This window comes from Aptenodytes patagonicus, chromosome 1 (genome assembly GCF_965638725.1).
Source record: "Aptenodytes patagonicus chromosome 1, bAptPat1.pri.cur, whole genome shotgun sequence".
Classification (NCBI taxonomy): domain Eukaryota; kingdom Metazoa; phylum Chordata; class Aves; order Sphenisciformes; family Spheniscidae; genus Aptenodytes; species Aptenodytes patagonicus.
The window spans coordinates 199472496-199499183 of NC_134949.1; the positions used below are offsets into that span (position 1 = coordinate 199472496).

At 42.5% G+C, this 26688-nt stretch overlaps 1 protein-coding gene across 1 annotated transcript in view; it reads left to right on the plus strand.

The window, feature by feature from the left end:
• Positions 1–26688, plus strand: part of TRPC4 (transient receptor potential cation channel subfamily C member 4) — a 172213-nt gene that overhangs the window by 58841 nt on the left and 86684 nt on the right. Inside the window, exon 2 of the mRNA XM_076354478.1 lies at positions 6063–6467. Within this exon, the coding sequence (XP_076210593.1) occupies positions 6090–6467 (378 nt within the window). The 5' untranslated portion in view covers positions 6063–6089. The remainder of the gene's footprint in view (positions 1–6062; positions 6468–26688) is intronic.

The window sequence follows — 26688 nt, forward strand, 5'->3', positions numbered from 1 at the left end:
ATTGAGTCTTCAGTTTAGAAAGGAAATTAGGAGTAACTGGGAGCTTACAAACAGGGGAGAAAGGACCGATCAATACAGTAAGCTAGGTTTCAGAGGTCACAAAGTCCAATAATATGAGAGTAGTCATAAATCAAGCTGACGAGGGCCTTGAAAGGGAAATTAAAACCAATTAATTTTTGACTATGTTAATAGAAGGGTATGACTTTTCTCATCCTAATGTAGCTGTCTAAAACAAGCCAGACAAAACTACACTCAAGAAGTGCCTTACTCTCATCTGTAAACACTGAGGGCAGGAGTCAGTTGCTAAAGCAGAATCTGGGTGTTTGGGCTATTTGAGATGCCCAGGACATCGGCACAGGGCTTGCATTGGCCCAAGGCTGGCAGGTGTGACATGGGACCTGCTAAGGAAACCTATGTCCTTCTGCAGAAACAGTGGAAGATGGGGTGAGGTAGCCAAAGCAATGTGAAAATATGATGATAAATGTCAATATTTAAATAAATCAACTGTGCTCCTAAAATTAAGTGAGATGAATCTTCCATAGGATGTTAGCTCTGTGCCAACCTTGGCTTGGGCACATCTCATGCCATTGGAGAAGCACTAAAGCATTCTGCCTGGTTTCCTGTCATTGCAAATGGCTTGACTCTAGGGGTCAATAGATCCATTACATTTCATGTGTTATAATTACTTAGCTTATAGCTAAAAATTTTACCGATGTCAAGCTGCAATGTTTTGTAGATATAGTACTGTATTTTTGAAAACTTCCTTTAAGTTCTTAAAGTGTATCTTAAAGTATATAGTATATAATGTGGTCAGACTAATGGCATGAAAGTTATTGACTATTTTTTATAATAATGTATATAACATTATTCAATATTTTTGTTAATATTTATTCTATCATTTCTACAGCTAGCTTGGTGATGAACAGCATATTTGCAAATACTGATAAAGAAAATCATAAAACCAACATAGAATCATGGAATGGTTCGAGTTGGAAGGGGCATTGAAAGATCATCTAGTCCAACCCCTGCCATGGGCAGGGACATCTTTCACTAGACCAGGTTGCACAAAGCCCCATCCAACCTAATCTTGAACACTTCCAGGGATGGGGCGTTTGCAGCTTCTTTGGGCAACTTGTGCCAGTGTCTCACCACCCTCATTGTAAAAAATTTCTTCCTTATGTCCAATCTAAATCTCCCCTTTTTCAGTTTAAAACTATTACCCCTTCTCCTATTGCTACAGGCCCTATTAAAAAGTCCCTCTCTGTCTTTCTTAAAAGCCCCTTTTAAGTATTGAAAGGCCACAATAAGGCCTCCCCAGAGCCTTCTCTTCTCCAGGTTGAACACTACCATCTCTCAGCCTTTCTTCATAGGAGAGGTGTTCCAGCCCTCTGATCATCTTTGTGCCCCTCCTCTGGACCCGCTCCAACAGATCTTTCCTGTGCTGAGGACCCCAGAGCTGAACGGAGTACTCCAGGTGGGGTCTCACCAGAGTGGGTTAGACGGGGAGAATTACCTCCCTCGACCTGCTGGCCATGCTTCTTTTTATGCCGCCTAGGATATGGTTGGCTTTCTGGGCTGCGAGCGCACATTGCCGGCTCATGTCCAATTTTTCATCTACCAGCATTCCTAGGTCCTTCTCGGCAGGGCTGCTCTCAATCCATTCATCACCTAAATATCTGACCCTATTTGATGCTCATTTGTTTTTTCTAGTTGTGGGAAAGTTAGGCTAAGTGTTTTATTGTTTTTTAACTGTGTTTGGAGAAACATGCACTTTCAAAACAGATATATTTTCAGCTATGACATAATTATCTAGTAAAGACTATTTTTGAAATGAATTCCTCTTCCTTTTGCACGCAGTGAGACTTTTTTCCTAAAACATTTCATAGCTGGGTTTACAGTTAGTCACCACAATTTCAAAATATGCTGTGCATGTTGGGGCCTAGTTATTCAGGTATTCCAGAGACATAGTATCTTATGTAATCTCTTCATACAAAGTGTCTTAAAGAGTAAATTTCATCCTTGCACAGCTTGACATTATTAGGTTTTAGCTCTTTTATTGTAAGTGCTGTAACTAAGTCCCTCATCTGGATTAGAGCATGGATTAGTAGATCAGAATACTGATCAATGTACCATTACTTCTTAAAGCAGTAGTAATTTTCAGTGCTATCAGTTTGGTCAGAGGAATCATCAAATGTCTTGCAAAGTCAGTTGTAATAGTTTGTTTTTCCTATAAAAAATACAAACCAACCCACAGATTATGTAGAAAGAGGGTATTGTGATATTTCTCCAAACTGATCAAAAGAATTTATTTTGCTTTACCAAGTCCATTATTTGTTCTTCCTCAAGTCAGAGAAGGTTTCTCTAAATGTTGAATATATTGCATTAGTTATGGCACGTCTTAAATATACCCAGTCAGGATTATGGGGATGACAGGTAAGAGCAGAACAATATTGAAGATCAATTCCTGTCTTTATCTTGAACTTCTTTCCCAGTCCCTAATTCCCCTCAAGTTCAATAAAGAAACACAAGACCAAAAGAATTCCTCCAGGATATGAATTTGAGCCCCATGAGTCTGAATACTTGGATGGCTCAGGTACAATCTGTCACATGGTGTTTAGTGGCTTCTGGTTGTAATGTGTTTCTGATGGGTGCTTATATTCCTATTTTCAGGGCAAGTTATTTTGTCTTTATCTCTTCTCTGAAGTATTTTTATTCTGACAGGTGTATGGACTCTGTGGAAACTATAATTCCAGTTTTGCTAAGTTTTGCACCATAAATTTTTGTTTCCTTTAATTCCCCTCGCACTGGTCTAGTGTACTGGACCTCTTGTTTCTTTAGACTCTTGTTCCTGCAGAGGAACTCAAAGCAAATGGAGACTTCCTTACCGCTGCTCCCTACTCCTAGCTCTTACAGCTCTTGTGTTCAGTTTTGGGCCCCTCACTACAAGAAAGACATTGAGGTGCTGGAGCGTGTCCAAGGAAGGGCAATGAAGCTGGTGAAGGGTCTAGAGCACAAGTCTTATGAGGAGCGGCTGAGGGAACTGGGATTGTTTAGTCTGGAGAAAAGGAGGCTGAGGGGAGACCTTCTCGCTCTCTACAACTACCTGAAAGGAGGTTGTAGCGAGGTGGGTGTTGGTCTCTTCTCCCAAGCAACAAGTGATAGGACAAGAGGAAATGTCCTCAAGTTGCGCCAGGGGAGGTTTAGATTGAATATTAGGAAAACTTTCTTCACCGAAAGGGTTGCCAAGCATTGGAACAGGCTGCCCAGGGAAGTGGTGGAGTCACCATCCCTGGAGGTATTTAAAAGACGTGTAGATGTGGCTCTTGGGGCCATGGTTTAGTGGTGGACTTGGCAGTGCTAGGTTAACAGTTGGACTCGATGATCTTAACGGTCCTTGCCAACCTAAATGATTCTATGATTCTGTGCTGAAATTCATGTCAATGAGAAGCCTGGAAAGTAGAGCTCCTCTTCCTCTCTTCTGAAAGAGACAAACTAAGCTTAGATCTAATTTTCCCTATTCAAGAATCACGAAGAGTGAACGCAAGAGGTTCCAGCAAGTGTTTTCTTTGGGGTTTACAATGAAGCAATAATAGACCTTCCCCAGACATCATAAAAACAAAGAAACAAAAAAACCCCAAATCATTCTAATGAAATCATAATAGATCCCATCTGTAAATCGCTGTAGTCTTCTTCTACCATAATCATCTCTATGATGCCCAGTTTCATTGATCCAAGATAATTGCTGGTTTAACTCCCAAGAAATGGGGAGGCAATGATCTGTTTATTTGTTCCTGTGCTTTCAAGAGAGGAGCTTTTAGCAATAACCTTCCAGTTGCAGTCACTCAATTTTCTCCAGGGGTCTTGAGGAACTCTTTGTAGATATTAAGAAACTGAATAATGTTTGTGCATTGTTGTTGGTTAACCCATCATCTGCCTGACAGATATGAAATAGGCCCCTTGTGAGACCTAAGTCATTCTGAGGTGGCAGCTGGAGTCAGGCAGGACGCCCTTCAGCATCCTGCACCAGATGACAATTTGTGAGCAGTGGAATGGAGCCCTAAATCTCCATGGCTGTAATGGGATATAGCAACCCACCTTTCTTGTAGATATCTACTTGTGAACATCTACATTTAAGTCTGTTAATTTGGAGCTGAACATACACGACACTTTTTTCTTCTTGAATTGAACTTGCAATTTTGAAAAACAAGAATGAAAAGCAAACTGGTAAAATACGGTGCATTAACAATAAGAATGTGATAACTCTGTTCCAGGGGTACAAAACAGTGCAATGGATATGTACTTTATTTCACTTAGAGTGAGATTAACAGAACATAATCCACAGACTGTGCAACCTCCAGTAGCCCAGACTGCAGACCAATGCCATCTTGGAGGGAGAATTGGGAAACATCTTGCAAAGGATTGCAACTGCTCAGCTTCTGTATATGGATCTGGAGGGGAATTCTTTCTAACGTGTCTCCTTTGCTGTCTCCTGCCTGCCTCAAGCCCTATTGATCTGCTCTGGAAAACAAAGAAAACTTAGTAATAGCCTTTGTACTTACCTCTCATCGCACTGCATAAAGAGACTGGAACAGATTAATTACTATGTTCCTCACAGTGTTTAGTGAACTTTTTGATAAATCAAAACCTCACAATAATAAAAATACACATTATCTTTTCCAAATTAGGATCTCAACAGAGATTTTTTTAAATGCCTGAAGGAAATGGAGGAAAAGGCAGTGGGTTACTGCAACTTGCGTTGTCAGCCGAGAAAATGACAAGAAACTACAGTTCTTTGACTTAATAAGCAGTTCAACCTCTAATTGAACTTCAGAAGGAAATATTTTTAGTATACCCTATTCATTTAAGTCAAATTTTTCTCTTCCCTTTTCCCTCTTTTCCTTTTCTTATTTTTTTCAGATAGAAGATAGAGCCAGGAGAAAATCATCCTGTTAGAAGGAATTATTTTTGCAAAGTCCTTGCACAAAGTATACAGAGTAAAAGCAGAGGCATTAAATGTTTTATTATATGTAAGACTTTAGAGTTGTTTTATGGTTGCAGTGTTTCAGTATTAATTCTAGTTTAGAACGGAATAGTTCAGAATCAAAACCATGATGATTATCTACCAGTCCTTGGAAATTTATCTTATATGGATTTTGTTTTTCCTTTTAGGCTCTGAATTCTAATTTATATGTTAGTAAGTGGTGGTTGGAAAAGCATTTTATATGAATGTTTTTCTAACAGCATTTGAGATTGAATCAAAATCTTAGTAGGAAAGCTCACCACTGAACTGTGCAATCCATGCCTGCCACAGATAAGTCAGGGTATTTCAGCAGCACTAGGAAGATGTAAATGCTAATAACTTTTCCAACTCTAACATGTTCTTTCTGCCCAAGCTAAAGAAACAGATAAGGAGGGCTGTATTTAGTTGTCCACACACAAGCATTGAGTGATGCCTGGGTTGTGTAGGATATCAGAGACATTTGCATGGAGGTACCAAATGTGCACAGGCCTTGTGAAAGACCCAAGCCATGCTGGAGTGCAGATGGGATAACCAGTGCATCTCAAAGAGGCCTAGGTACCTTAGATGGGCAACTGAACCAATCTCTAAGTGACATAACCACTACCACAATCAGGCTTAAAAGGTGTAAGTGTCCTGTAGTCTACTGAGCAGCAGCAACTGTATATGAGCATACTTTTAAACTGTGGGAAACGAGGTAGTGGAACTTAATGAAGAAATTAAGGATGAAGTGGAGCTACGTATTTGGTGGAAACTACATTGTATCATATCACCTCGTGCTTGACAAAGGTTTAAGGAATACATACAAGCAAATGGTATGCTGACAGATAGGCTTTGACTTGGTAAGTTGCAACAACTCGGTTATATGCTTTGGTTTCCACATTTTGCTGGTGATCTTACAAGTTCTATCGATAGACACCATTTGTTCTTGTTTTAACATCACTTTTTAGTATGAGTTTTAAATACTTCTATATTGCAAATATTAATTTGGTGCACTGTACCTCCAAAATATATTACTGATTTAATCTTTCTTTTCATATTGCAGAGACAAAGTATTAGAATGGCATAAAATATGGCCCAGTTCTACTACAAAAGAGATGTCAATGCTCCCTACAGAGATCGTATCCCTCTTCGTATTGTACGGGCGGAGTCCGAACTGTCTCATTCAGAGAAAGCCTATCTGAACGCCGTGGAGAAAGGAGATTATGCCAGTGTAAAGAAAGCTTTGGAGGAAGCAGAAATTTATTTCAAGATCAATATTAATTGCATTGATCCCCTGGGAAGAACTGCACTCCTTATTGCAATTGAAAATGAGAACCTTGAGCTCATTGAGCTGCTCTTAAGTTTTAACGTATATGTGGGAGACGCTCTGTTGCATGCCATACGAAAGGAGGTAGTTGGTGCCGTGGAGCTGCTGTTAAACCACAAGAAGCCCAGTGGGGAGAAACAGGTATGTGCAGGATTTTCTCTAGATTTGTGGTCTGCTCTAATGAAAAGAGAATTGTGCAAAGAGAGTAAGCAAAAAGAAAAACAAAACCAGCATCATCCTTGCACGCAAGTATTTAAAATCAGAAAATCAACAACTTGATGCTGTATGCATTGTATTAATTTGTGTTTAGACATCATAGAATCATAGAACAGTTTGGGTCAGAAGGGACCTTTAAATATCATCTAGTCCAACCCCCTGCCATGGGCAGGGACATCTTTCACTAGACCAGGTTGCACAAAGCCCCATCCAACCTAACCTTGAACACTTCCAGGGATGGGGCGTTTGCAGCTTCTTTGGGCAACCTGTTCCGGTGTCTCACTACCCTCATTGTAAAAAATTTCTTCCTTATGTCCAATCAAAACCTACCCTCTTCCAGTTTAAAAGAGTTGCCCCTTGTCCTGTTACTACAGGCCTTGGTAAAAAGTTTCTTTCTGTCTTACATATAAGCCCCCTCTGTATAATGAGAGGCTGCCATAAGGTTTCCCCAGAGCCTTCTCGTCTCCAGGCTGAACAACCCCAACTCTCCCAGCCTTTCTTCATAGCAGAGGTGTTCCATTCCCCTGATCATTTTCGTGGCCCTCCTCTGGACCCGCTCCAACAAATCCGTGCCTTTCTTATGCTGAGGGCACCAGAGCTGGACGCAGTACTCCAGGTGGGGTCTCACCAGAGCAGAGTAGAGGGGCAGAATCACCTCCCTCGACCTGCTGGCCACGCTTCTTTTGACGCAGCCCAGGATACGATTGGCCTTCTGGGCTGCGAGTGCCCATTGCTGGCTCATGTCCAGCTTTTCATCCACCAGTACCCCCAAGGCCTTGGGGCTGCTCTCAATCCCTTCATCCCCCAGCCTGTATTGATACTGGGAGTTGCCCCAGCCCAGGTGCAGGGCCTTTCACTTGGCCTTGTTGAACTTCATGAGGTTCAAATGGTGCCCACTTCTCAAGGCTGTCAAAGTCATCTCTGTCATTCAATCAAATCTGCACAAGTCTACAAGGCTTATCAGTTTAATGTAGTTAAGTCACATGGGATCTAGCTTCCAATAAGAAAGGGTAAAAACATCCTGCATCCTTCTTACCCCCAGCCCAAATAACAAGGTTTTCCACTTACAGCTGAGCGAATTGTTAACTGCTTTCTATATAAAGCCAGAATTGGGCTCACATTTAGCCGATCACGCGTAAAACCCTTTTCTTGGAAGACTGTGCAGTAAGAAAAGTTAAACTTCTTCAAGCCAGAGCTTTGCGTCCATTATAAACTCACTCAGGAAAATCTGGAAGTTGATAAAACAGTTAGGTTTTGCTTGTGAGACCTCTGACATGGTAACATTATGCCTGCAGATATTAGTGGAAAATCCTTAATCATTTAAAGATGCAAATCATTCCAAAGAGAATAGTAGTGGTAAGATGTGGCCCATTTGAATTAATTATGAAACTCCCTTTAAAGTCAATGAAGGTTTCAACCCCTCCATGTGGAGGTCACCATCTCCCAACTCAGCAAGGCAACACTAGGAGACATGACCCAATTGATCAGAACTTCAGTCCCATCTCCAGTAGTTGTCCATCCTATCAAGTACAGCTAAAAAGGTACAAACTCCTCTCCCTTTCTCCCTGTCTTCTCGCAAAGGAAAAATCATTACATACAGTCTCATTCATGATAAATGTGATACCTACTCTGCTTCCCCTTGCAGTGCCTTGAGACACCTCTAGGAGGTTGTTAGCCTCTTGCATATCCTTCTCATTTTAAGAAACCAGCGGAGACAGGATAACATAGCCCATAAATTCTGATATTCCTAGGACTCTTCCAGGAAGGAAAACCTTAAAAATAGTTATAGTATCATATTGTATTTTCATCTATTTCAATTTTCATGTATTATAGGTATTTTATTAATGTATTTCAATGAATAGTATGTTGAAATGATTACAGCCTTTTCACAGGTAATGCATACAATATAATTTAATTACAGTATAATGTACTTGGCTATGGATAGAATCGCAGATAATAGGTAAAGAGTATATTTTTTGCTGATAAAATAACATGAATTCTATGCTTTTTTGTTATGGAAAGAAAGAAATATAGTAGGTCTTTGTACAAATGTGTGTGTCTGCCTTCTCTTCTAGACAGTAAAAGCAGAGCTCCTTTATAATGACAACAGATTTATGTCAGAGAAAGGGAAGAAAACTAGATTTGCTTTATGTTTGGCTCGTTTCGTTATTTTTCAACTGATAGTGCAAGATAAGAATACAATGTATGGGAATTTCTCAATGCAGTGTACTAGGACCTGGAAGACTCAGTGCACAGCCCTGTGCCAAGGCAGTTAAACCACCTGTGTCTCCATTCTCCAGCCTCTAGAGTGGAAGTTGCCATTTGCAGAGCAGAGTTCATCTCACTTGATGGTAGCCATCCAAAGCTGTGTCTCATCTCTGATCTGGCTGCCTGGGCTCCCCTTACCAATGGAGAAAAATGGAGATCACCGGAGAGCAACTCATGCTGTCTTTCTCAATTACTTGTCTTAAGATGGCATAAACCACTTTTTGGACTAGCTAGAGAAAGAGTCTACAAATTTACCTTACCCTAAGTGCCTAAATTTCAGGCTGTTTTTTAGACTTTCAGGACTACTTTTTGGTATGTGCCACAGCTACTGTAACGGAAACGCTTGAATACAAATAGTAAGACTTGTTTTAGGTGAGCTTCATGCTATAGCAGATGAAAGACAGGCTTACTTTTTGGGTGCATACTACAGTGTTAAATTAGCCACAAACTGCTTTACTCCAAACTAGAGGTTAGCTCTCTGGGCTGGAGCTTAAGCACATTGTTTCAGTGCCACACTCCACTGCTGGCTGGTATGAAGGGTGCTGCTTCTTCTCTTCCTTGGTTTCCTTGTGGGGTAATGTTAACATCCTTCTCAGATTTAATCTAGCAAAGTGTTTTACAAAAGCTAAGTTATATTCTCTTTTCACAGCTGCACTTGCTGAGGGTCTTCCCATTACCGTAAAGCATGAAGAATAATCACAAATCATTCGAAACAAAGACATCTCCTTTTGTGTCTGTACAAGGCTAGGCTTGCCCATTGCAAATGCAAATACTGCTTGCAAGCCAGTGCTTGCAAAAAAATGGCCTTTAAACAAATCGATTATTTACACGTGCATGCCATTGTTTGCACTGGGGATCCCAACAACCATGGGTATCATATATAGATGATATGTAGATGATCACATTGGTTCATTTTTAGGAACAGGTCATGCTGAAGAGAATGTAAATGTGGATTACATTTTTGCAGTAAGCATTTTGCTGCAATGAAGCTGATACAACTGTGAATATTTAATATAATCAAAAATACCTGCTGGCTGAAAAATCATTACAATAGGCTAAAGATATGAAACCTGGATGCTTAGAATTATATAGTAAAATTTATATTTTCAGTGTTTAGACAGAAAGATAAGGTTTTTTTCCCTGGAGAATCAAGTTCCTTTTGAAACTCCATTTCAAACTACAGCTTGACTTTTTTTGATTACTTTTTATTTGTAAACATTTGCCATACTGTTTAGATGATGATTCATTTTCAGACTCTGTGCTTCTAATAACATGATATCTCTGCCTGTTTGGTTTTCCTTCTTTGTGTAAAGCTGGACATGTGTGGTAAAAACCTGGCTCCTTGAAGTTAGTGGGAGTTTTGCCATTGATTCAGTGAGGTCAAGATTTCACCCTTTTGTTTTTTTTTTTTTTGCCCCTGATGAAAAGTTGTTCACAGAGGAGATGGATAACAAGGAATAAGAAAAATGCATGTGCTAAATACTGCCAAGCTCAAGAAACAGTTTAGATTCCCAAATATTTCATTAGTGCTGAAAGTTATGAACATTCAAATGCAGAGAAAAGCTGATATGATTCATGATTTACAAGTAAATGAATTAGCTCTCACTATTTTTTTATATTCACGCGTTAATATACTATGTATGATGCATAGCTAATTTCAGCTTTACCCTCATACAATAATGTGATTATATTTGTAAAACGACAGAATTTTTAAGCATAGGATTTCCCACATAATTCAAGAGCTCATTGACAATGTCAGAAAGCCAGAAAAAAAAGTCCTCTTGTATCAACGGAAAGCTGCAGTTCTTCAGGGTAGCTGAAATGCATCTTTTGAAAGAACTGACTTTTCTCCAGAATTTAATTCTTTAAACATTTAAATGTTTAAAAAGAAAAGGAGGAAAAATGTAAAAAGATGTTAATTCTGACCAAGAATCAGTGCATTTAGTTAAAATAATATATTTTTGCATTTTTGGAGAAGTTTTCCAACCAATATCTTCAAAATTAGGAGATGCCACTGAATCTTACTCTTTAATGCTTCCTCCTCAAAAAAAAACCAAAACAAAACCAAAAACCAAAAACAGTCAGATCTTGTTGAACTTATATCTGAACTCTCTAGTCTACTGACCACTCAGCTATTGGAATCTACCTAATATCCATACGTGATGTGCTTTGCATTTCAAAGACCGCATGGGTTACAGTGGTTTTAAGCTGATTATCAATATATGGATAAATCTGGTGCCACCTGGTGACTACAGATGAGGCATGTATGTTTAACAGCTTTGAATTGTATTTGACTCCTTCTGTTACTCAGTTTGTGAGTGAGGTTTTTGTGGTATACGTTAATACAACTCAGGAAAAGGTTATTTCATCACTTGCATTATATTTTCTACACTTTTTTTAGCTGAACCAGGTGCTAGAGCACACATAAAAGAGAATAACACAAATTAAGGTGAATGAGTTGAGGAAACTTGTGCAAGTACTTTTAAATCACCAGCTCTTCAAAGCCATATGTCCTGAATTATCTGCCAAGTCACTTGTTGCTTACCCTGATGAATAGTTGAATGCCAAATTAAGAGGGAAAAAAAGCTGTTCTTTAAAATTTAGTATCTGCAGAAAACGTTTTTATCTTGTTAAATTGCATGCAGCATCCACAGATGGGGTGGGGCTTCGGTAGCATAAAAAAATGAGTAGAATACCTTTATCTAAATCACAGCATGCTCTGCTGCTTGAGGAACCCAGGCATCGATCTCTAGCTGGGTGGTTGACTGCCTAAATATGCATGTGTATTTAGGGAAGACTGAAGCAGAGGGGTAGCTGTCTTCTAAGGATGCTACAAAGCACATAAGTGAAGCTCAAGTCTCAGTTATTAAACTTGAATCTGTGTATCACTGTATTAGGGCATGGGAACCTGACTGCAATGTTTAGATGCATTGCCTGGCTAGCAAAAGCATATTGTAGTGCTTTTATGCCTCCCTGTTCACTATTAGATGTCCATCTTGTGATACTGTGGGTATTTTTATAGGTGGACACCCTAGGGACAGCTTTCTGCAGATGTCTGAAAAAAATACCGTGCTAATGCCAGACTGGCATTTGCAAACATAAAGGAATTACTATAGGAGGGAGAACTTTAGAACGGGGAGGGAAGTGATTACAGTGATTTGTCCCTGGTTCACTCCTTCTGTGGTGTGGAAGTCAATTAATGTGAAAACACTGCTGGGCACAGAGGGAGGGTCATGGTAAGAAGGTTGAAGCTGGCAGACTCCAGCCCCTGCAGCTTTCCTCCAGTCAGTTTGGAACCGAAAAGTTAGCAGCCATCAAGGCAGTTTGGGAGCTAAATCTTCTATATATCAGGTTACTCAGTCTGTGGGTGCTTTGGATGCACAGATCAAATGTAACCCTTACACTGTCTTCTCCAGAGGTGCTGGTGTCCTCAGTGAGACTTCTATCCCTGTCTCCTGTCCGCTGTCCAGACAGGTTTCTCTATTAACAGGAAGATCTTTCTGCCTGTAGTGCATCAGTTCCTTGTACATCACCTCTGCATTTCCAGGGTGTCCCAGCAAGGTGTTGTTTGGTCAACATTAGCAGAACAGTCAATGCATAAGAGTCAGTGCATACTTTCTGATGCCTTGGCTTAGGAAACCTTTGTAAGAATTGCTTCAATTAACTCCACCTCTGCAAGAATGCTGTGAAATGTGCGTTTCATTTCCTGAAGGGGAGACAGAAGGTCTTTGGGATCAGCTTGACTCCTCTCTCTTTTTGTGTGCTCTGCTGTCACATCATGTGCAGAGAAAGAAGAAATTGCTGGCACAGGGCTGGAAGTAGGAAGCTGAAAAGAGACCATACCCACCTCCTGCACCTTTCATAGCTTGTTCGCTCTCTTGCGACAACCAGTAAGGTCACATCATAAACTACTTTATGAAAAATCCCTGTCTTCTACTTGTTGTGCTAAGAAATGTTATACATGTTGAATTTCTCCATGTCATACTTGCAACCTCTGTTTCTGCTGCTTGTTCACCCCCACAGACCCAGTCACAGTCCCTGCCAGCCAAAGTCAAACCAGGAAGCCAGGCCTCAGCTTCTTCAATGTGGACTTCAGACATTGTTGGCTTCTATAAATACAAGTCCATGGCATAGACAGTTTTATTTCATTGGTTTTCATGCATTTTCCTGGCAGTGTCTCAAAGGCCCAAGAAAGGATAAGTTCAACATGTTGGCTTTTGGGAAAAAAAGTATTTATTGGAACAGACAAAACCCAAATGTCCAAAACTTTAAAGGTACAGACAGACATTTCGGAAGGACTGAAAGACATGCAGCATATTCCTTAGTGAAGAGCCTATTGCATATGGGTACCAGACACAGGGTAAAAGAGTCTGGCATGTGGTTAGGAAGTAGTAGAAGATACTGATACCTGAATTAGCATCTCAGCACCTTCATGAATTTTTACTGCCTTTTCAAGGCTAGAAATTAGTTAAGATGGGGTTGGACTAGATGATCTTTAAAGGTCCCTTCCAACCCAAACCATTCTATGATGCTGAGATGGAGATGATCACAGCAGGGATTGCCAATGCCACCTAGTTACAGTGGACCTGATGTCCACCCACCCCAAAGTAAGATATATTCACTTTGCAGAATCCTCTTCCACCACCTCAATTCTCCCCATAATTCCCGTACTTTTATAAACCTGGTTAGCTACCATTTGGGTTGCACCCAGAGCTATGGATTCAAGTTTCTGATTTCACTACCAGGTTTTGAGACTCCCTCAGGAAGAGCATAAGGCTAGTTACCATTTTCTTTCCAGACAGACGGTGAGCAACCCTTCTTCATCAGTATTTAAGGGCCTCTTTAGTAGCCTCTCCAGTCATGGTAGGCTTTACAACTGGCATATTCCTGAGCAGCTAGGTAAAACGGATGGTATGTTTTAGCCTTTATTTCTGAGGGAAAGGGACGAAATGAAAGAGATGAAAAGTTTGATGTAGGGAGTAAGCACAGCAAGCTGTGATTATATGCTTTTATATTATAAGGAAGATGGCATCTGGAAGAGATAGGTGAGGTGAGAAGTAGTATGTAAGAAGATAGCAGCTCTGATACTTTGCACACCATGTGTGAATCCAGGAACCTAACCCAGCCAAACATATCCTAATGCTGTTGTATGCCACATGCACAGTGCTTCCCATGGACATTTTAGCCGTGTGTGAACAAAAGGATCCAGGACATTTTGGAGTTCCCAGGCCCCAGGTCGTGTGGTGGCAGCATCTTCTCCCAGGGAGGCACCAGTACATCATCCCACATCTGGGTGTTGAAAGAACTAGTAGAAAGCTACAGAGAGGTCTGGCCAGCCCCCTGATCTGGATGATAGGCAGACCAGCACCTCAGAGCTTGCTCTGGCATTTATGTATTACTCAGTGTATTAGCAGCCACTGTGAACTCCTGCACAGGAAGAGTTATTGAGGTGGATCAGTAGGAAAGCTTGCTATCTTGGGTCTTTGGGGAGGTGGGGAGAGAGGGGGCATTATTTTGCTGCCACAAGCTAAAGTTATATTTTATAAATCTTGATGCATTTAGCTGATTGATAATTATTTGGAGTGGGGGAAGGCAGAAGAGAAGAGGAGGTGTTGACAATACAAGTTGTCTTTCACTTGAATCTACTGCATGCAATTCTCATCAGAATAAACAATGATTGATCTTATGCCAAAATGTGTCTCAGCATCTGATTTTTTTTTAGCAGTGTTGCCATGTGGTTTTGGAGAGAATGAAAGGATGTAGGAGAACAGCCAGGAGGAGGGAATGCTCCTGTGTGAGGATGTGTCAAGGATGTTGTACATGGCCATGTACTACATGGATGTTCAGGCACTCACCTAAACTATCTGGGAAGGGACACAGACAGCAAGGCTAGACAGTTGTGCAGGCAAAGTACCTTCAGTCTGGCAGCATTCCCAGAAATAGATAAAAAGTCTGAAGGTGAAAAGTCAGGAAACAGCATGAAAGCAGCACAGAGCCTGAAGAGTCATTTTCCATTCCTGAGATGCTGGCAGCCTACATTCTGCACTTCTGACAGAGGTCCTATCAGGTCTGACAGAGCTCCTATCTCCTAGGAAATTCCCCACATGTGGCCTCATCACCCTTTCATGTCTCTCAGTATCTTTGTACTTCTTGAAATTGCCCTTTGAGGAGTTCCAGGGTCCTGAGATGAAGGCAGTGCTCTTCTCTGGAGCTGCGCTCATAGCCCAACTTGAGTCTCAGGCTTCTCTTAGTACATGCAGAGCATCCAGTCAGCTTCGGTCCATTATTTTCCTTCCAAGCCTCACGGGATGATATAATTTTCCCCACCCTGCGTTGTCCCACAACCCAACAGTGTTCATGGGGAAGCTGCTATGTCGGGATTGTACCTCCTCCTGGTAACAGTGTGGGTCACCATGGAGGGGACTAGGGGAATATATACAGGTTGTAGGTCCAGCACACCTGCAATGGACTTTAACTACAAAGATGTTGGACCTGCTGTTTTAAGATGTTATTTCGAATTTTCACCTAGTTATCATAGAATCATAGAATCATTAAGGTTGGAAAAGACCTCTAAGATCATCGAGTCCAACCATCAACCCAACACCACCATGCCCACTAAACCATGTCCCTAAGCGCCTCATCTACACGTCTTTTAAATACTTCCAGGGATGGTTACAGAACTGGGACTTATATTGGTGAAGCAGGGGCGGAAGAAAAGAGAAAGATTTTATGAGCACTGCATGATGCCTTATAGTTTTTTCTTATCTAAAACTCTTTCTCCAGTAACTTTGGAAAATATCAGTCACAATCACTTGTGTAATGCTCTTCATCTGTTGAGATTAAAGCATCATTTTTGTTTTGAAAATGTCTCCCACAGAAGTTCATGAACTAAGTGCCTTTTTGAATGTTCTGATTAATGACAGTCTAGCTAGTAATGAGTATGGAGGAGGCAATGCAAAGCTATTTTGTCGGGCTTGAAGTACACAGTCTTGAAGTGGAATGTGAGGGCACGACGTTGGTTCTTCCCACTCCTAGCTGCCTGAGTGGGTAGCTGAGTATTTTTTTTCCCAGTGGCATCTGATTAATTAGAATTTTCTGACAGGTTTTAAAATATTGATAGACAGACATGAATGCAGAAGGCTGTGTAAGGGATATTTAAGTTTATAGATGAAATAGATATAGTAGCCTATCCACATGTTCAGTCTTTCATATATTTTTATATATATAAAATATATATAAAAATGTATTTTTTAATATATATATTCATATATATATTCATCACCTTTCTTTTCATTTGGGCACATGAACACAACATGTAGCTTTTAAGAAGAGTTGTACCATAAAGGTGGAGATGACTAATTGCATATGAGATGGAGATATGGATTTACAAAAGTGTTGTTCTTTGATGTTTTAGAGGGATGCTGACTGTTTTCAAATTCAAAAAAAGCTGCACGTTAAGTGTCATTACGTCTTGGCAATAAACCCAAATTGTCTGTGTTTATATGCATCAGAGGTAGGGTGGGTGGCTGTGTAGAAAAACCTGTGACAATTACTAAAGAAAGACTCCAGAAGCTGGTATGCTGGTGCCATAAATAGAGCTGCTAGCAACTTCAATATTGAGGTAGGCAATGTGTTCTACAATATGCACCCATCACCTTGTAACAAATGCTAAATCATAATATTCCAAAGTTGAAGCAGTGGCAAAAAAAAGCATGCCAAAATATGGGGGAACATGATAGTTTCTTGACCTGTACAAAATGATGAGCCATTTTTTATTGGCAACATTAAAAAAATTGACTAGGAGGATCCTTATGGATAGATTCCTGGCAGGTAGTGTTATTGATGATGACTTACACCAGCTGTGAATCTAATCCTCCGTTTTAGCAGTTTGCAGAAGTTCAGAAAACACTGATGATGCTAAATACAGATTTAGTTCAAAGACAATCAGTGAAAAAAATTTCTGCCAAAACTTTAAGTGTTATAGATTTAGAATGATTACGTGCTTCTCTGTCATTATTTGCTGGCTTTTTCAGCTTTTTTTCAGCTCATGCTGCAAATGAAAGCACTTTTCTACCATGAAGAGATGAGTGCAGATTAGCCATAAACAGTTGAAAATCTAAAGTAAATCAAAATCTTTATAAAATCTAAAATAAATCAAAATCTTGAGAAGGTTAATGCAAAAATGAGGTCTGTGGAAAAGTCAGATTTCTTCTCAAGAGGTCACATTTTCAGTGCTGCTTTACTTTCCCTTCTTTTTATATTTATTGAGCCCCACTTTACAGCACTCACCCAAGTTTACAATCAGAATAATGACAGCATACAAATAAAAAAAGAAAATGTCCAAAATCTCTGCCTTCTACAATTAGTGGTCCTGTACTGTCATCTCCATAACCCTCCATGCCTGGAATCCTTTCTGCCAAACCTACCTGCTTTCACTTCCTGACAACTCAACAACTACGCAGACAGTTTCAACTAAAGATTTTAACAGCCTTTCAGTGCTTGATAACAGGTTAAGAATCAGCTCTGAGGCCAGTAGTATAAATCTGTTAAGAAGACTGGGAGGTTCAACAAATAGAACCTTTTTTAATTGAGGCAGTCTTGTCTTCTAAGGTCTAGAAATCCCCATAGTCAATTATCTTTACATTTGGCTATGCAATTTAATTTATGAAGTTAACAAATATATAAATATTAAAGGAGCAATATAAACAAACCAGTATGTTCTCTGCCTAGAGCAGCCTCTCAGGGGACAATTAATGGTTTTGCCTGTGATAAAACAGACTGAGGAGATCTGTGCTATATATAAATATATGTATACAGATATATGTATGTAAGGGGTGGGAGTCAGCTCCCAATTCAGATGCTTGAAGCTGAATGCAGTAGAGCCAGGGGTCTATGCAGAGATGTCTCCTGAGTTAGAGCAGACTGCCTGTCCTCCACCTGTGCTGCAAAAGGATGAGACCTACATATCCGTGTAGATATCTCTGATTCTCTAGGGTATCTTAAACGGTACTAGATGCCTATGTCTAGGTACCTGAGTCACTCCTTTAGTGCGCACATATAAGCCAGATATCTGAGCTCCCAATAAGGTCAGTGAAGAGCTAGATGGTCTGCTGACCAAATGCAAGTGTCTACCGTAAGCTAAGAAAAATAGTTCTCTGGACTCTGCTGACTACATCAATCAGGGGCCCAGCTCGGAGGCTCACATGTAGTGGCTAAGTGAAATGTGAGGCATCCTAGTGTATCTACGAGACATGTGTGGGCCTGGTAGTTGCACGGGACCTGTGCAAGACCTGTGCCTGTATGGAGTGATGACTGGAGGTCACACAGGACACCTGGAGGTATCTGAAATAGCACTAGACACCTACATGGGGACAATTGAGATGAGCCCTAGATTTGCACTGGGTATAACAGGAGCTTAAAAACCTAATTCACATATAGGCCCTATAATTAGGTGTTTAAATCTGGAGATAAATCCCACCCTGTAGGTTCATCTACAACATATCCTCTCTCTGACAGTGTCCAATGCAGAAATCCAGGAAAGATTTTAGGAACAGGACCACTAGAGCCCTATAGTTGAAAGAAACTCTTTCAAAGGCACAGCAGTTCCTGATGGACACAATCTTCCAGGCAATCCAATGCTGCAAAGTGGTCCACTGAAAAATATTTTCAAAGAGACATTCTAGAGTTCTTCCTTGTCCGTGAGCCACTGTGCTGAAATGCAGTTACCTGGAACTTGCCTGTGGAGATACCTCTTAAATAAGGTGTATGCAAGGAAGAGTAGAATTCGAAAGACTTTTTTCAAAGTGAACATTAGTTTTTGAGAGTGAAACATGCAATCATACCTAATAATCTTTAAAATGAATGGCTTTCCAAACCTTCAGCCATGGGAAAACCCTATGAACATTTAAAAAACAGAAACATGCCACTGTCGAGAAGCTTGCTCATGTATGGCCTTCAACACTCCACCATCAACTTTGCTCTTGTCATAGGGCATCCCTTGTCAAATTGTTCTGTAAGCATTGAAATTTATGAAATGTGATTTCTACACAGCTATGTGCATAATGATTGAATTTCCTCTGTTTTTAATGTTACGAATGTTCATCAAAGCTTTTTAAGAGGCTGATGCACTCATAATATCCTCTTTTTATATGAGTTCTCTGGTATCTAGTAATATTGTTGAGCTCACACACCAGAATTTTCTTCAGATCTCAATTATCCATCTCTTTTAGAAAACTTGCAGGAATTCAGTATCTCTAATATTCCTTCCTGTTAACATGCACCTGGAACAGCCCAACAAATTCAAAAGTCACAATGGAGTGACTCAGAGAGTCCATTAACATGATTACAGACACTTACATTTCTTAGAAGACTACCAATTTAGCCTGTCAATTTACCAAATGTTTTCTGGATGGAGAATACACATCGCATATTGTGCTGACAGAAGTGTTTTAATTGTCCTTTATGCCAGTTCCAGGATCCATATCTTCCACATCTTCACCCCAGACTGGCAGGAGGCAAAATAATTTCCCCTTTCAATTCAGCTACTAAAACATTAATGAGGGTTGGTAATGAAATATTATCTAAGTTTACAGGCTTGTCACATTGTGTGAGGCCTTCTGGCAGAAAAAAAAAGGAAACCTGAAATATCCACCCTCAAAGCCTTACATTTCATATTGTCTACTGCCCAGATGCAGCCGAATATTTACAGAAAATGAAAAAAAGTCTGCCACCATTTTGTTTTCTACCAACTAGCTTTGTGACATCAACTGTAAGTACAAACAAGCTGGCTGAGAAGATGAAATTTCTCTTCCCTGCTCATTTAAACCTCTGCTTATTAAGCCTCTGTTACTACCGTGCACTGAATTGAGTAAAAATATACTTACATAAGCTCAAAGAAAAAACTTCCCATATCCTAAAGCACATTGGGAATACTTCTTTACACATTCATTACTAGGATGCACCATGTGTATAAGGTGTGTACAGATCAAGATCTGCAATCAATGAGTAAGCTCAAGATGAGTACAACGCTAAGATCAGACTAACCTGAAACAAGAACAACTTACAGTATTAAAGGATTTGAACCAATCCATTCCTCTTGGCACCAGTTTCAAAGCTTCTTTCTAGCAATCTACCCTAAATTACCTCTAAGTAACTATTCTGCTCCTGGTCTTTCACTGCATAGGACAGGTTACAATAATGCATGCCTCCCCCATGTCTCCATTGATCTCTTTGCAATGGAAATTCAAAAGGAAATTTTTGATTTCTAGCAAATTCCTAAGCAAATTTTCTAAACAAATTTCTATTCCTTAGCACTACATCTTCCCAAAACCTCATAAGCAGTAGGATTGTTCCGTTGATTCTTACATGCAGGGAGGATCTTGAAATGTCTGTTGTTAAGGCATTGAACACAGCTGAGAATATCATTAAGCTGTAATAATATTCAGTTGTCAATACTTTGCCTCTCAAAGGAAGTTCCATTCTTCACCGCTAGCATAGTTGCATGAGCCTTGGTCTCCTCCATCTACTTTAGAAATGAGTCCTTTTTTTCATCTGCGAAAGCTGGAAAACTTATGGTATGGTTCAAAAACTAGAGGTGCTGCTAAATAACATACCAAGAATAACATACCAAGAATAGCGTAATTATGAAACAGCTTACTATGACATTTCTCTGCATCCTCTGCAGATTTATGGGGTTTCTATGTCCCTGCCATATTCTTCTCATAGAATCATAGAATAGTTTGGGTTGCAAGGGACCTCTAAAGGTCATCTAGTCCAACCCCCCTGCCGTGGGCAGGGACATCTTCAACTAGATCACGTTGCTCAGAGCCCCGTCCAACCTGACCTGGAACGTTTCCAGGGATGGGGCAGCCACCACCTCTCTGGGCAACCTGTGCCAGTGCTTCACCACCCTCAGCATAAAAAATTTCTTCCTTATATCTAGTCAAAATCTACCCCCCTTTAGTTTAAAGCCATTCCCCATTGTCCTGTCGCAACAGGCCTGCTAAGAAGTGTGCCACCATCTTTTTTATAAGCCCCCTTTAAGTACTGATAGACTGCAAGAAGGTCTCCCCGAAGCCTTCTCTTCTCTAGGCTCAACAACCCCAACTCTCTCAGCCTTTCTTCATAGGGGAGGTGTTCCATCCCCCTGATCATTTTCGTGGCCCTCTTCTGGACCTGCTCCAACAGGTCTGTGTCTTTCTTATGCTGAGGGCTCCAGAGCTGGACACAGTACTCCAGGTGGGGTCTCACCAGAGCAGAGTAGAGGGGCAGAACCACCTCCCTCGACCTGCTGGCCATGCTTCTTTTGGTGCAGCCCACGATACGAGTGGCCTTCTGGGCTGCGAGCGCACATTGTCAGCTCATGTCCAGCTTTTCATCCACCAGTACCCCCAAGTCCTTCTCGGCAGGGCTGCTTTCAATCCCTTCATCCCCCAGCCTGTATTGACACTGGGGGTTGCCCTGACCCAGGTGCAGCACCTTGCATTTGGCCTTGTTAAACCTCATGAGGTTCACACAGGCCCACTTCTCGAGCTTGTCCAGATCCCTCTGGATGGCATCCCGTGCCTCTGGTGTGGGGATACCAATCCATACCTCTCCAGTTTAGAGAGAAGGATGTTGTGGGGGATCAAGTCAAAGGCCTTATAGAGGTCCAGATAGACGACATCTGTAGCCCTTCCCGTGTCCCCTGCTGTAGTCACTCCATCATAGAAGGCCACTAGGTTAGTCAGGCAAGACTTGCCCTTGGTGAAACCATGCTGGCTGTCTCAAATCACCTCCCTGTCCTCCATGTGCCTTAGCATAGCTTCCAGGAGGATCTGTTCCATGATCTTGCCAGGCACAGAGGTGAGACTGACTGGCCTGTCGTTCCCCGGGTCTTCCTTTTCTCCCTTTTTCAAAATGGGGGTTATGTTTCCCCTTTTCCAGTCAGTGGGAACTTCACTGGACTGCCACGACCTCTCAAATACAATGGATAGTGGCTTAGAAACTTCATCCGCCACTTCCTTCAGGACCCACGGAAGAATCTCATCGGGTCCCATGGACTCGGGTACCTTCAGGTGCCTTAGATGGTCTCGAACCTGATGTTCCCCCACAGTGAGTGGCTCTTCATTCTCCCAGTCCCCGCCTTTGCCTTCTGCAGCTTGGGCGGTGAGGCTCGAGCACTTGCCGGTGAAGACTGAGGCAAAAAAGTCATTGAATACCTCTGCCTTCTCCGTGTCCTGGGTAACCAGGTCTCCCATTTCATTCCAGAGAGGGCCCACATTTTCCCTTGTCTTCTTTTTATCCCCGACGTACCTATAGAACCTTTTCTTGTTGCCCTTGATGTTGCTGGCCAGATTTAATTCTATCAGGGCTTTAGCTTTCCTAACCTGATCCCTGGCTGCTCGGACAATTTCTCTGTATTCCTCCCAGGCTACCTGTCCTTGCTTCCACACTCTGTAGGCTTCCTTTTTGTGTTTGAGTTTGCCCAGGAGCTCCTTGTTCATCCATGCAGGCCTCCTGGCTTTTTTGCCTGACTTCCTCTTTGTTGGGATGCATTGCTCCTGAGCTTGGAGGAGGTGATCCTTGAATATTACCCAGCTTTCTTGGGCCCCTCTTCCCTCCAGGGCTTTGTCCCATGGCACTCTACCCAGCAGATCCCTGAGGAGGCCAAAGTCCGCTCTCCTGAAGTCCAAGGTAGTGAGCTTGCTGTGCACCCTCCTCGGTGCCCCAAGGATCTTGAACTCCACCATTTTGTGGTCACTGCAGCCCAGGCTGCCCTTGAGCTTCACATTCCCCACCAGCCCTTCCTTCTTGGTGAGAATAAGGTCCAGCATAGCACCTCTCCTCGTTGGCTCCTCTACCACTTGGAGAAGGAAGTTACCATCGATGCATTCCAGTAACCTCCCGGATTGCCTATGCCCTGCTGTGTTGTCCCTCCAACAGATGTTGGGGTGGTTGAAGTCCCCCATGAGGACCAGGGCTTGTGAGTGTGCGGCTGCTCCTATCTGTCTATAGAGCGCCTCATCTGCTCGGTCTTGCTGGTCAGGTGGCCTGTAGCAGACCCCCACCGTAATGTCACCTGTCCCTGCCTTCCCTTTAATCCTGACCCACAAGCTCTGGGTCAGCTCCTCATCTGTCCCCAGGCAGAGCTCCATGCACTCCAGCTGGTCATTGACATAGAGGGAGACACCCCCTCCTCGTCTCCCCTGCCTGTCCTTCCTAAAGAGCCTGCATCCCTCCGTCCCAACACTCTAATCACAGGAGCCACTCCACCACGTCTCTGTGATGCCAATAAGGTCGTAGCCCTGCAGGCGTGCGCACGTCTCCAACTCCTCTTGTTTATTCCCCATGCTACGTGCGTTTGCATAGAGGCGTTGAAGTTGGGCCCCCGATGAAGCTGTTTTACTGGCTGGAGTTCCTTTGTGCTGCTCTTCAGGCGCTCTCCTGCTGACCTGCATTCCTTCTCCAGGCTCTGGGCTTCTATTGCTGGCCCTGGCATCACACTGGTAGGAGTGGGATGGATTGAGGTTCCCCTCCCCCGGCATCTCTAGTTTAAAGCCCTGTTCACCAGCTTGGCAAGCCTATGACTGAAGACGCTCTTCCCCTTCTCTGACAGGTGGACCCCGTCAGCCCCCAGTAGACCAGGTTTCTCAGAGCGAGTCCCATGGTCTGAGTAGCCAAACCCCTGGCTGTGGCACCAGTCCCATAACCATTTGTTGACTCGCCAGATTCGACTGGCCCTTTGAAACCCCTTCCCTTTGACCAGCAGGATTGATGAAAAAACTACCTGCGCTCCCAAGTCCCTTACCGCTGCTCCCAGGGCTCTGCAGTCCTTGTTGATAGTCCCCAGAATGCTCCTGGCTGTGTCACTGGTGCCCACGTGAAACAGCAGCAGCAGATAATCGTCAGTGGACTGTATGAGGATTGGTAGCCTCTCGGTGACATCCCTGATGTGAGCCCCCGGTAAGCAGCCCACCTCTCTAGAGAGTGCGTCCGGTTGGCAAATGGGTGCCTCTGAACCTCTCAGAGGAGAGTCGCCTACTGCTATCACCTGTCGCCTTTTCTTAGTGGTGCTGGCTGTTATACAGGGGGCAGATCGGGCTGCAGTACTCAGCTCCAGCGCTCCTCCCGGTGTGACAGGACCTTCCTCTTCAGCCTGCAGAGCAGTGAAGTGGTTCTGCAAGGGCACCTCAGGCTTCAGGGGAAGTCTCTTCCTCCTGCTGGTCCCTGCCTTTGCAACTGTCCATTCTTCTGCATTATTGGCCACCCCGCTCCCTTCTGCGTGTGCCGTTGGGGGAGTTTTTGGCTGTTTGGCCGTGGGCTGTGGGTCCGCTGCAGACTGCACTTGGAACCAGCTATCTAGCTCCTTCTCTGCCTCCCTGATGTTACGCAGTCTTCTCACCGCCTCCTGCAGCTGGAGGTCCTCAACCTGGGCACACCTTTTGCAGGCAGGTCTGCTGCCTGTCCCTACCCCAGGAGAGAGGTCTAGGCACTTCCTGCAGCCTGAGGTCTGCACTGCAGCCTCTCCCTTCAGCAGTTCCGTCTGCGTGGAGGCATCGGCCGCCGCTGGGGTAGATGGTGCAGACCCCCAAGCTGGAGCCGCGGCCTTTACCCTCAGATGAGTGCCCACCATTCTGCCTTGAGGGTTGGGTAGGATGAGTGCCCTTGACCTGTGCCTAGTTGCTGGGTTATGTGTACGTTGAGTCCCCCACTTGGCCCGTGGAATGCCTCTCCTTCGAAGAGGTGCCCTCCCTGAGTGCCCTTTTGCACAAAGTGCCGCGCAAACTGCTGCGCCACGCCCTAGCTGACGCGCCACGCCCTGTTTGCCTGTCCTAGTCGCAGCACTCCTGGTTGCAGTGCTCCCTGGGGCTGCCTTTAGTGGGAGTGGGGGGTGGCAGCCGTTACTCCTGGCCCTTCCCACGCCTCGTCAGCTGCCCTCGTGAGAGCTGCCGGCTCCCGGCGGGTCTCTGCGCTCCCCTGTGGGTTCCCCGGCTCAGGAAACCCCCCTGTACACCGCGATCCGCCACTCCACTGCGGGACGCGCCTGCACCGGAGCTGATTGCCTGTGCGAGTCGGGTGTATTCCTTTCTCATAATATTTTGAAAATATATGAAGCATTTTTCTTCAAGTGTTTTGCAAATTTGCCTGATTCCCACTTTGTTCTTTGAGAGTATAACTCTTTTAATTTTCTCAGAAACAAAATTTACTTCCCAGCCGTGAAGATAAATTACTTTGCAATGCTAAATAATTGCAATCAGCTGTAAAGAAGTTTAGCTAATTCCCACCCTTCCCTCTGAGATGCTCGTATCTCTTAAACAGTTTGTTGATACCTAGAGAGGCCACCAATCTGTTATTGTTCTTTCTGCAAAATCTCCTTTACAAAAAGCATCTTTCTCATTCCTTAGCCAGTGGGATGCCTTTTCTTGTTTCTAGATCCACGAAGCTCAGGGTAAAACAAAGGATCCAGCTCAGATTCTAAGAACTCTTTTTTCTAACATTTCTCTCAAGACCTCACTGGAGAAGCAAGCCAGTTTTCTTCTGCCTCCCCAGCTAACTATTGGAGCCATTTTGGGAGAAGGCAAAAAAAACAGAAAAGCAAGAGCTTTTCCACATTTTTCTAATCAGACCGGAGACATGGGTTCTCAGGAAATGGAATGTCAGACATAAACTTCACTAAGATGATTTTGCCTTTATGAACCATTCTGTGTTTGAGAAAAGTATCTATGCATCCATTTAAAAACATTTAGATGGGAAGGAGCCCACTAGGTCTACTTTGAACATTCAGGAAGTTTCAATATTGGCTTAGCTTTGAGAGATATATATATTGCAAACTTTGAGAGAGGCGTTTATGAGCTTTATTATGATGCGACAAAAATAATTCAAGTTCTCCTTTAATCATTTCCATAATAAGGTCTTTGTTCTTTCTTAGCTCTCATATGTTTTCAAACCATATTAATTTTCTTCTTTCACTATCCCTGAGTGAAAACAACACTGTTTGCTTCTCATTTTTCATTATGAGCACTCAAGCAATGCCCAGAATTCTTACTTGAAAAACTCTTCTCTACCTAGTTTCAAAAAGATATGTGGTGAGAGAGCAGGTATGAGTTTCAGAGCTGGAAACAAATTCAAAATATCCTGACAGTCTTTTATTGAGTGTCTACTTTTAAGTCATTTCAGACCCTTTTTCAAACTATTGACATTGACTGAAGGAAGGGCATATCCATCCGCTAATAATGCTCACAGGAAAACATTAATTGAAAATGACCACTTTTGTGTACAGGCTGTATTTTGGATCAGCTCCCAGAGATACAGGGAGGAGAAAAAGAGAAATAAAGTGCTGAAGCCTTTTGTCTTCAGTCACACCCAACCAATGCATGTCCCAAATCAGATATCTTTTCCTCTGATTCTATCTGGAAGCTGTTATAAATTCATTTTACAGCATTTCCTTTCCATTCTCTATTCTCCTTTTTCAAATAAAAGAAATCAATACTTTTTCAAACCAGGGAGGATCCTGAAGAAAATAATCAAACATACTGCTTGTAAGCACCTAGAAGAAAGCATAGACATAACTAGCAGCCTACCAGGATTTATCAAGAACAAGCCTTGTCATAACAATATAACTTTCATTCACCACCAGATAGCAAGCTCTGTATGTTGGGGAAAAGCAGTACATGTCATATAGCTTTAGTTTTGTACGATTTCAAAAACTGTCACTCAAAATACAGTCTAAGAAAACCACACGCAGAGTAGTTGCCAACAGTACTCGGTGAAACAGGACGAATGAATCAAACAGAGGGATGAAACAAGTGATTCCGCAGGCGTCTATCCCAATCAGCATATTAATTTGTGACATTTAGGGTGAAATAGAGAGAGGGCATGTTAAATCTGAAGACGCCAC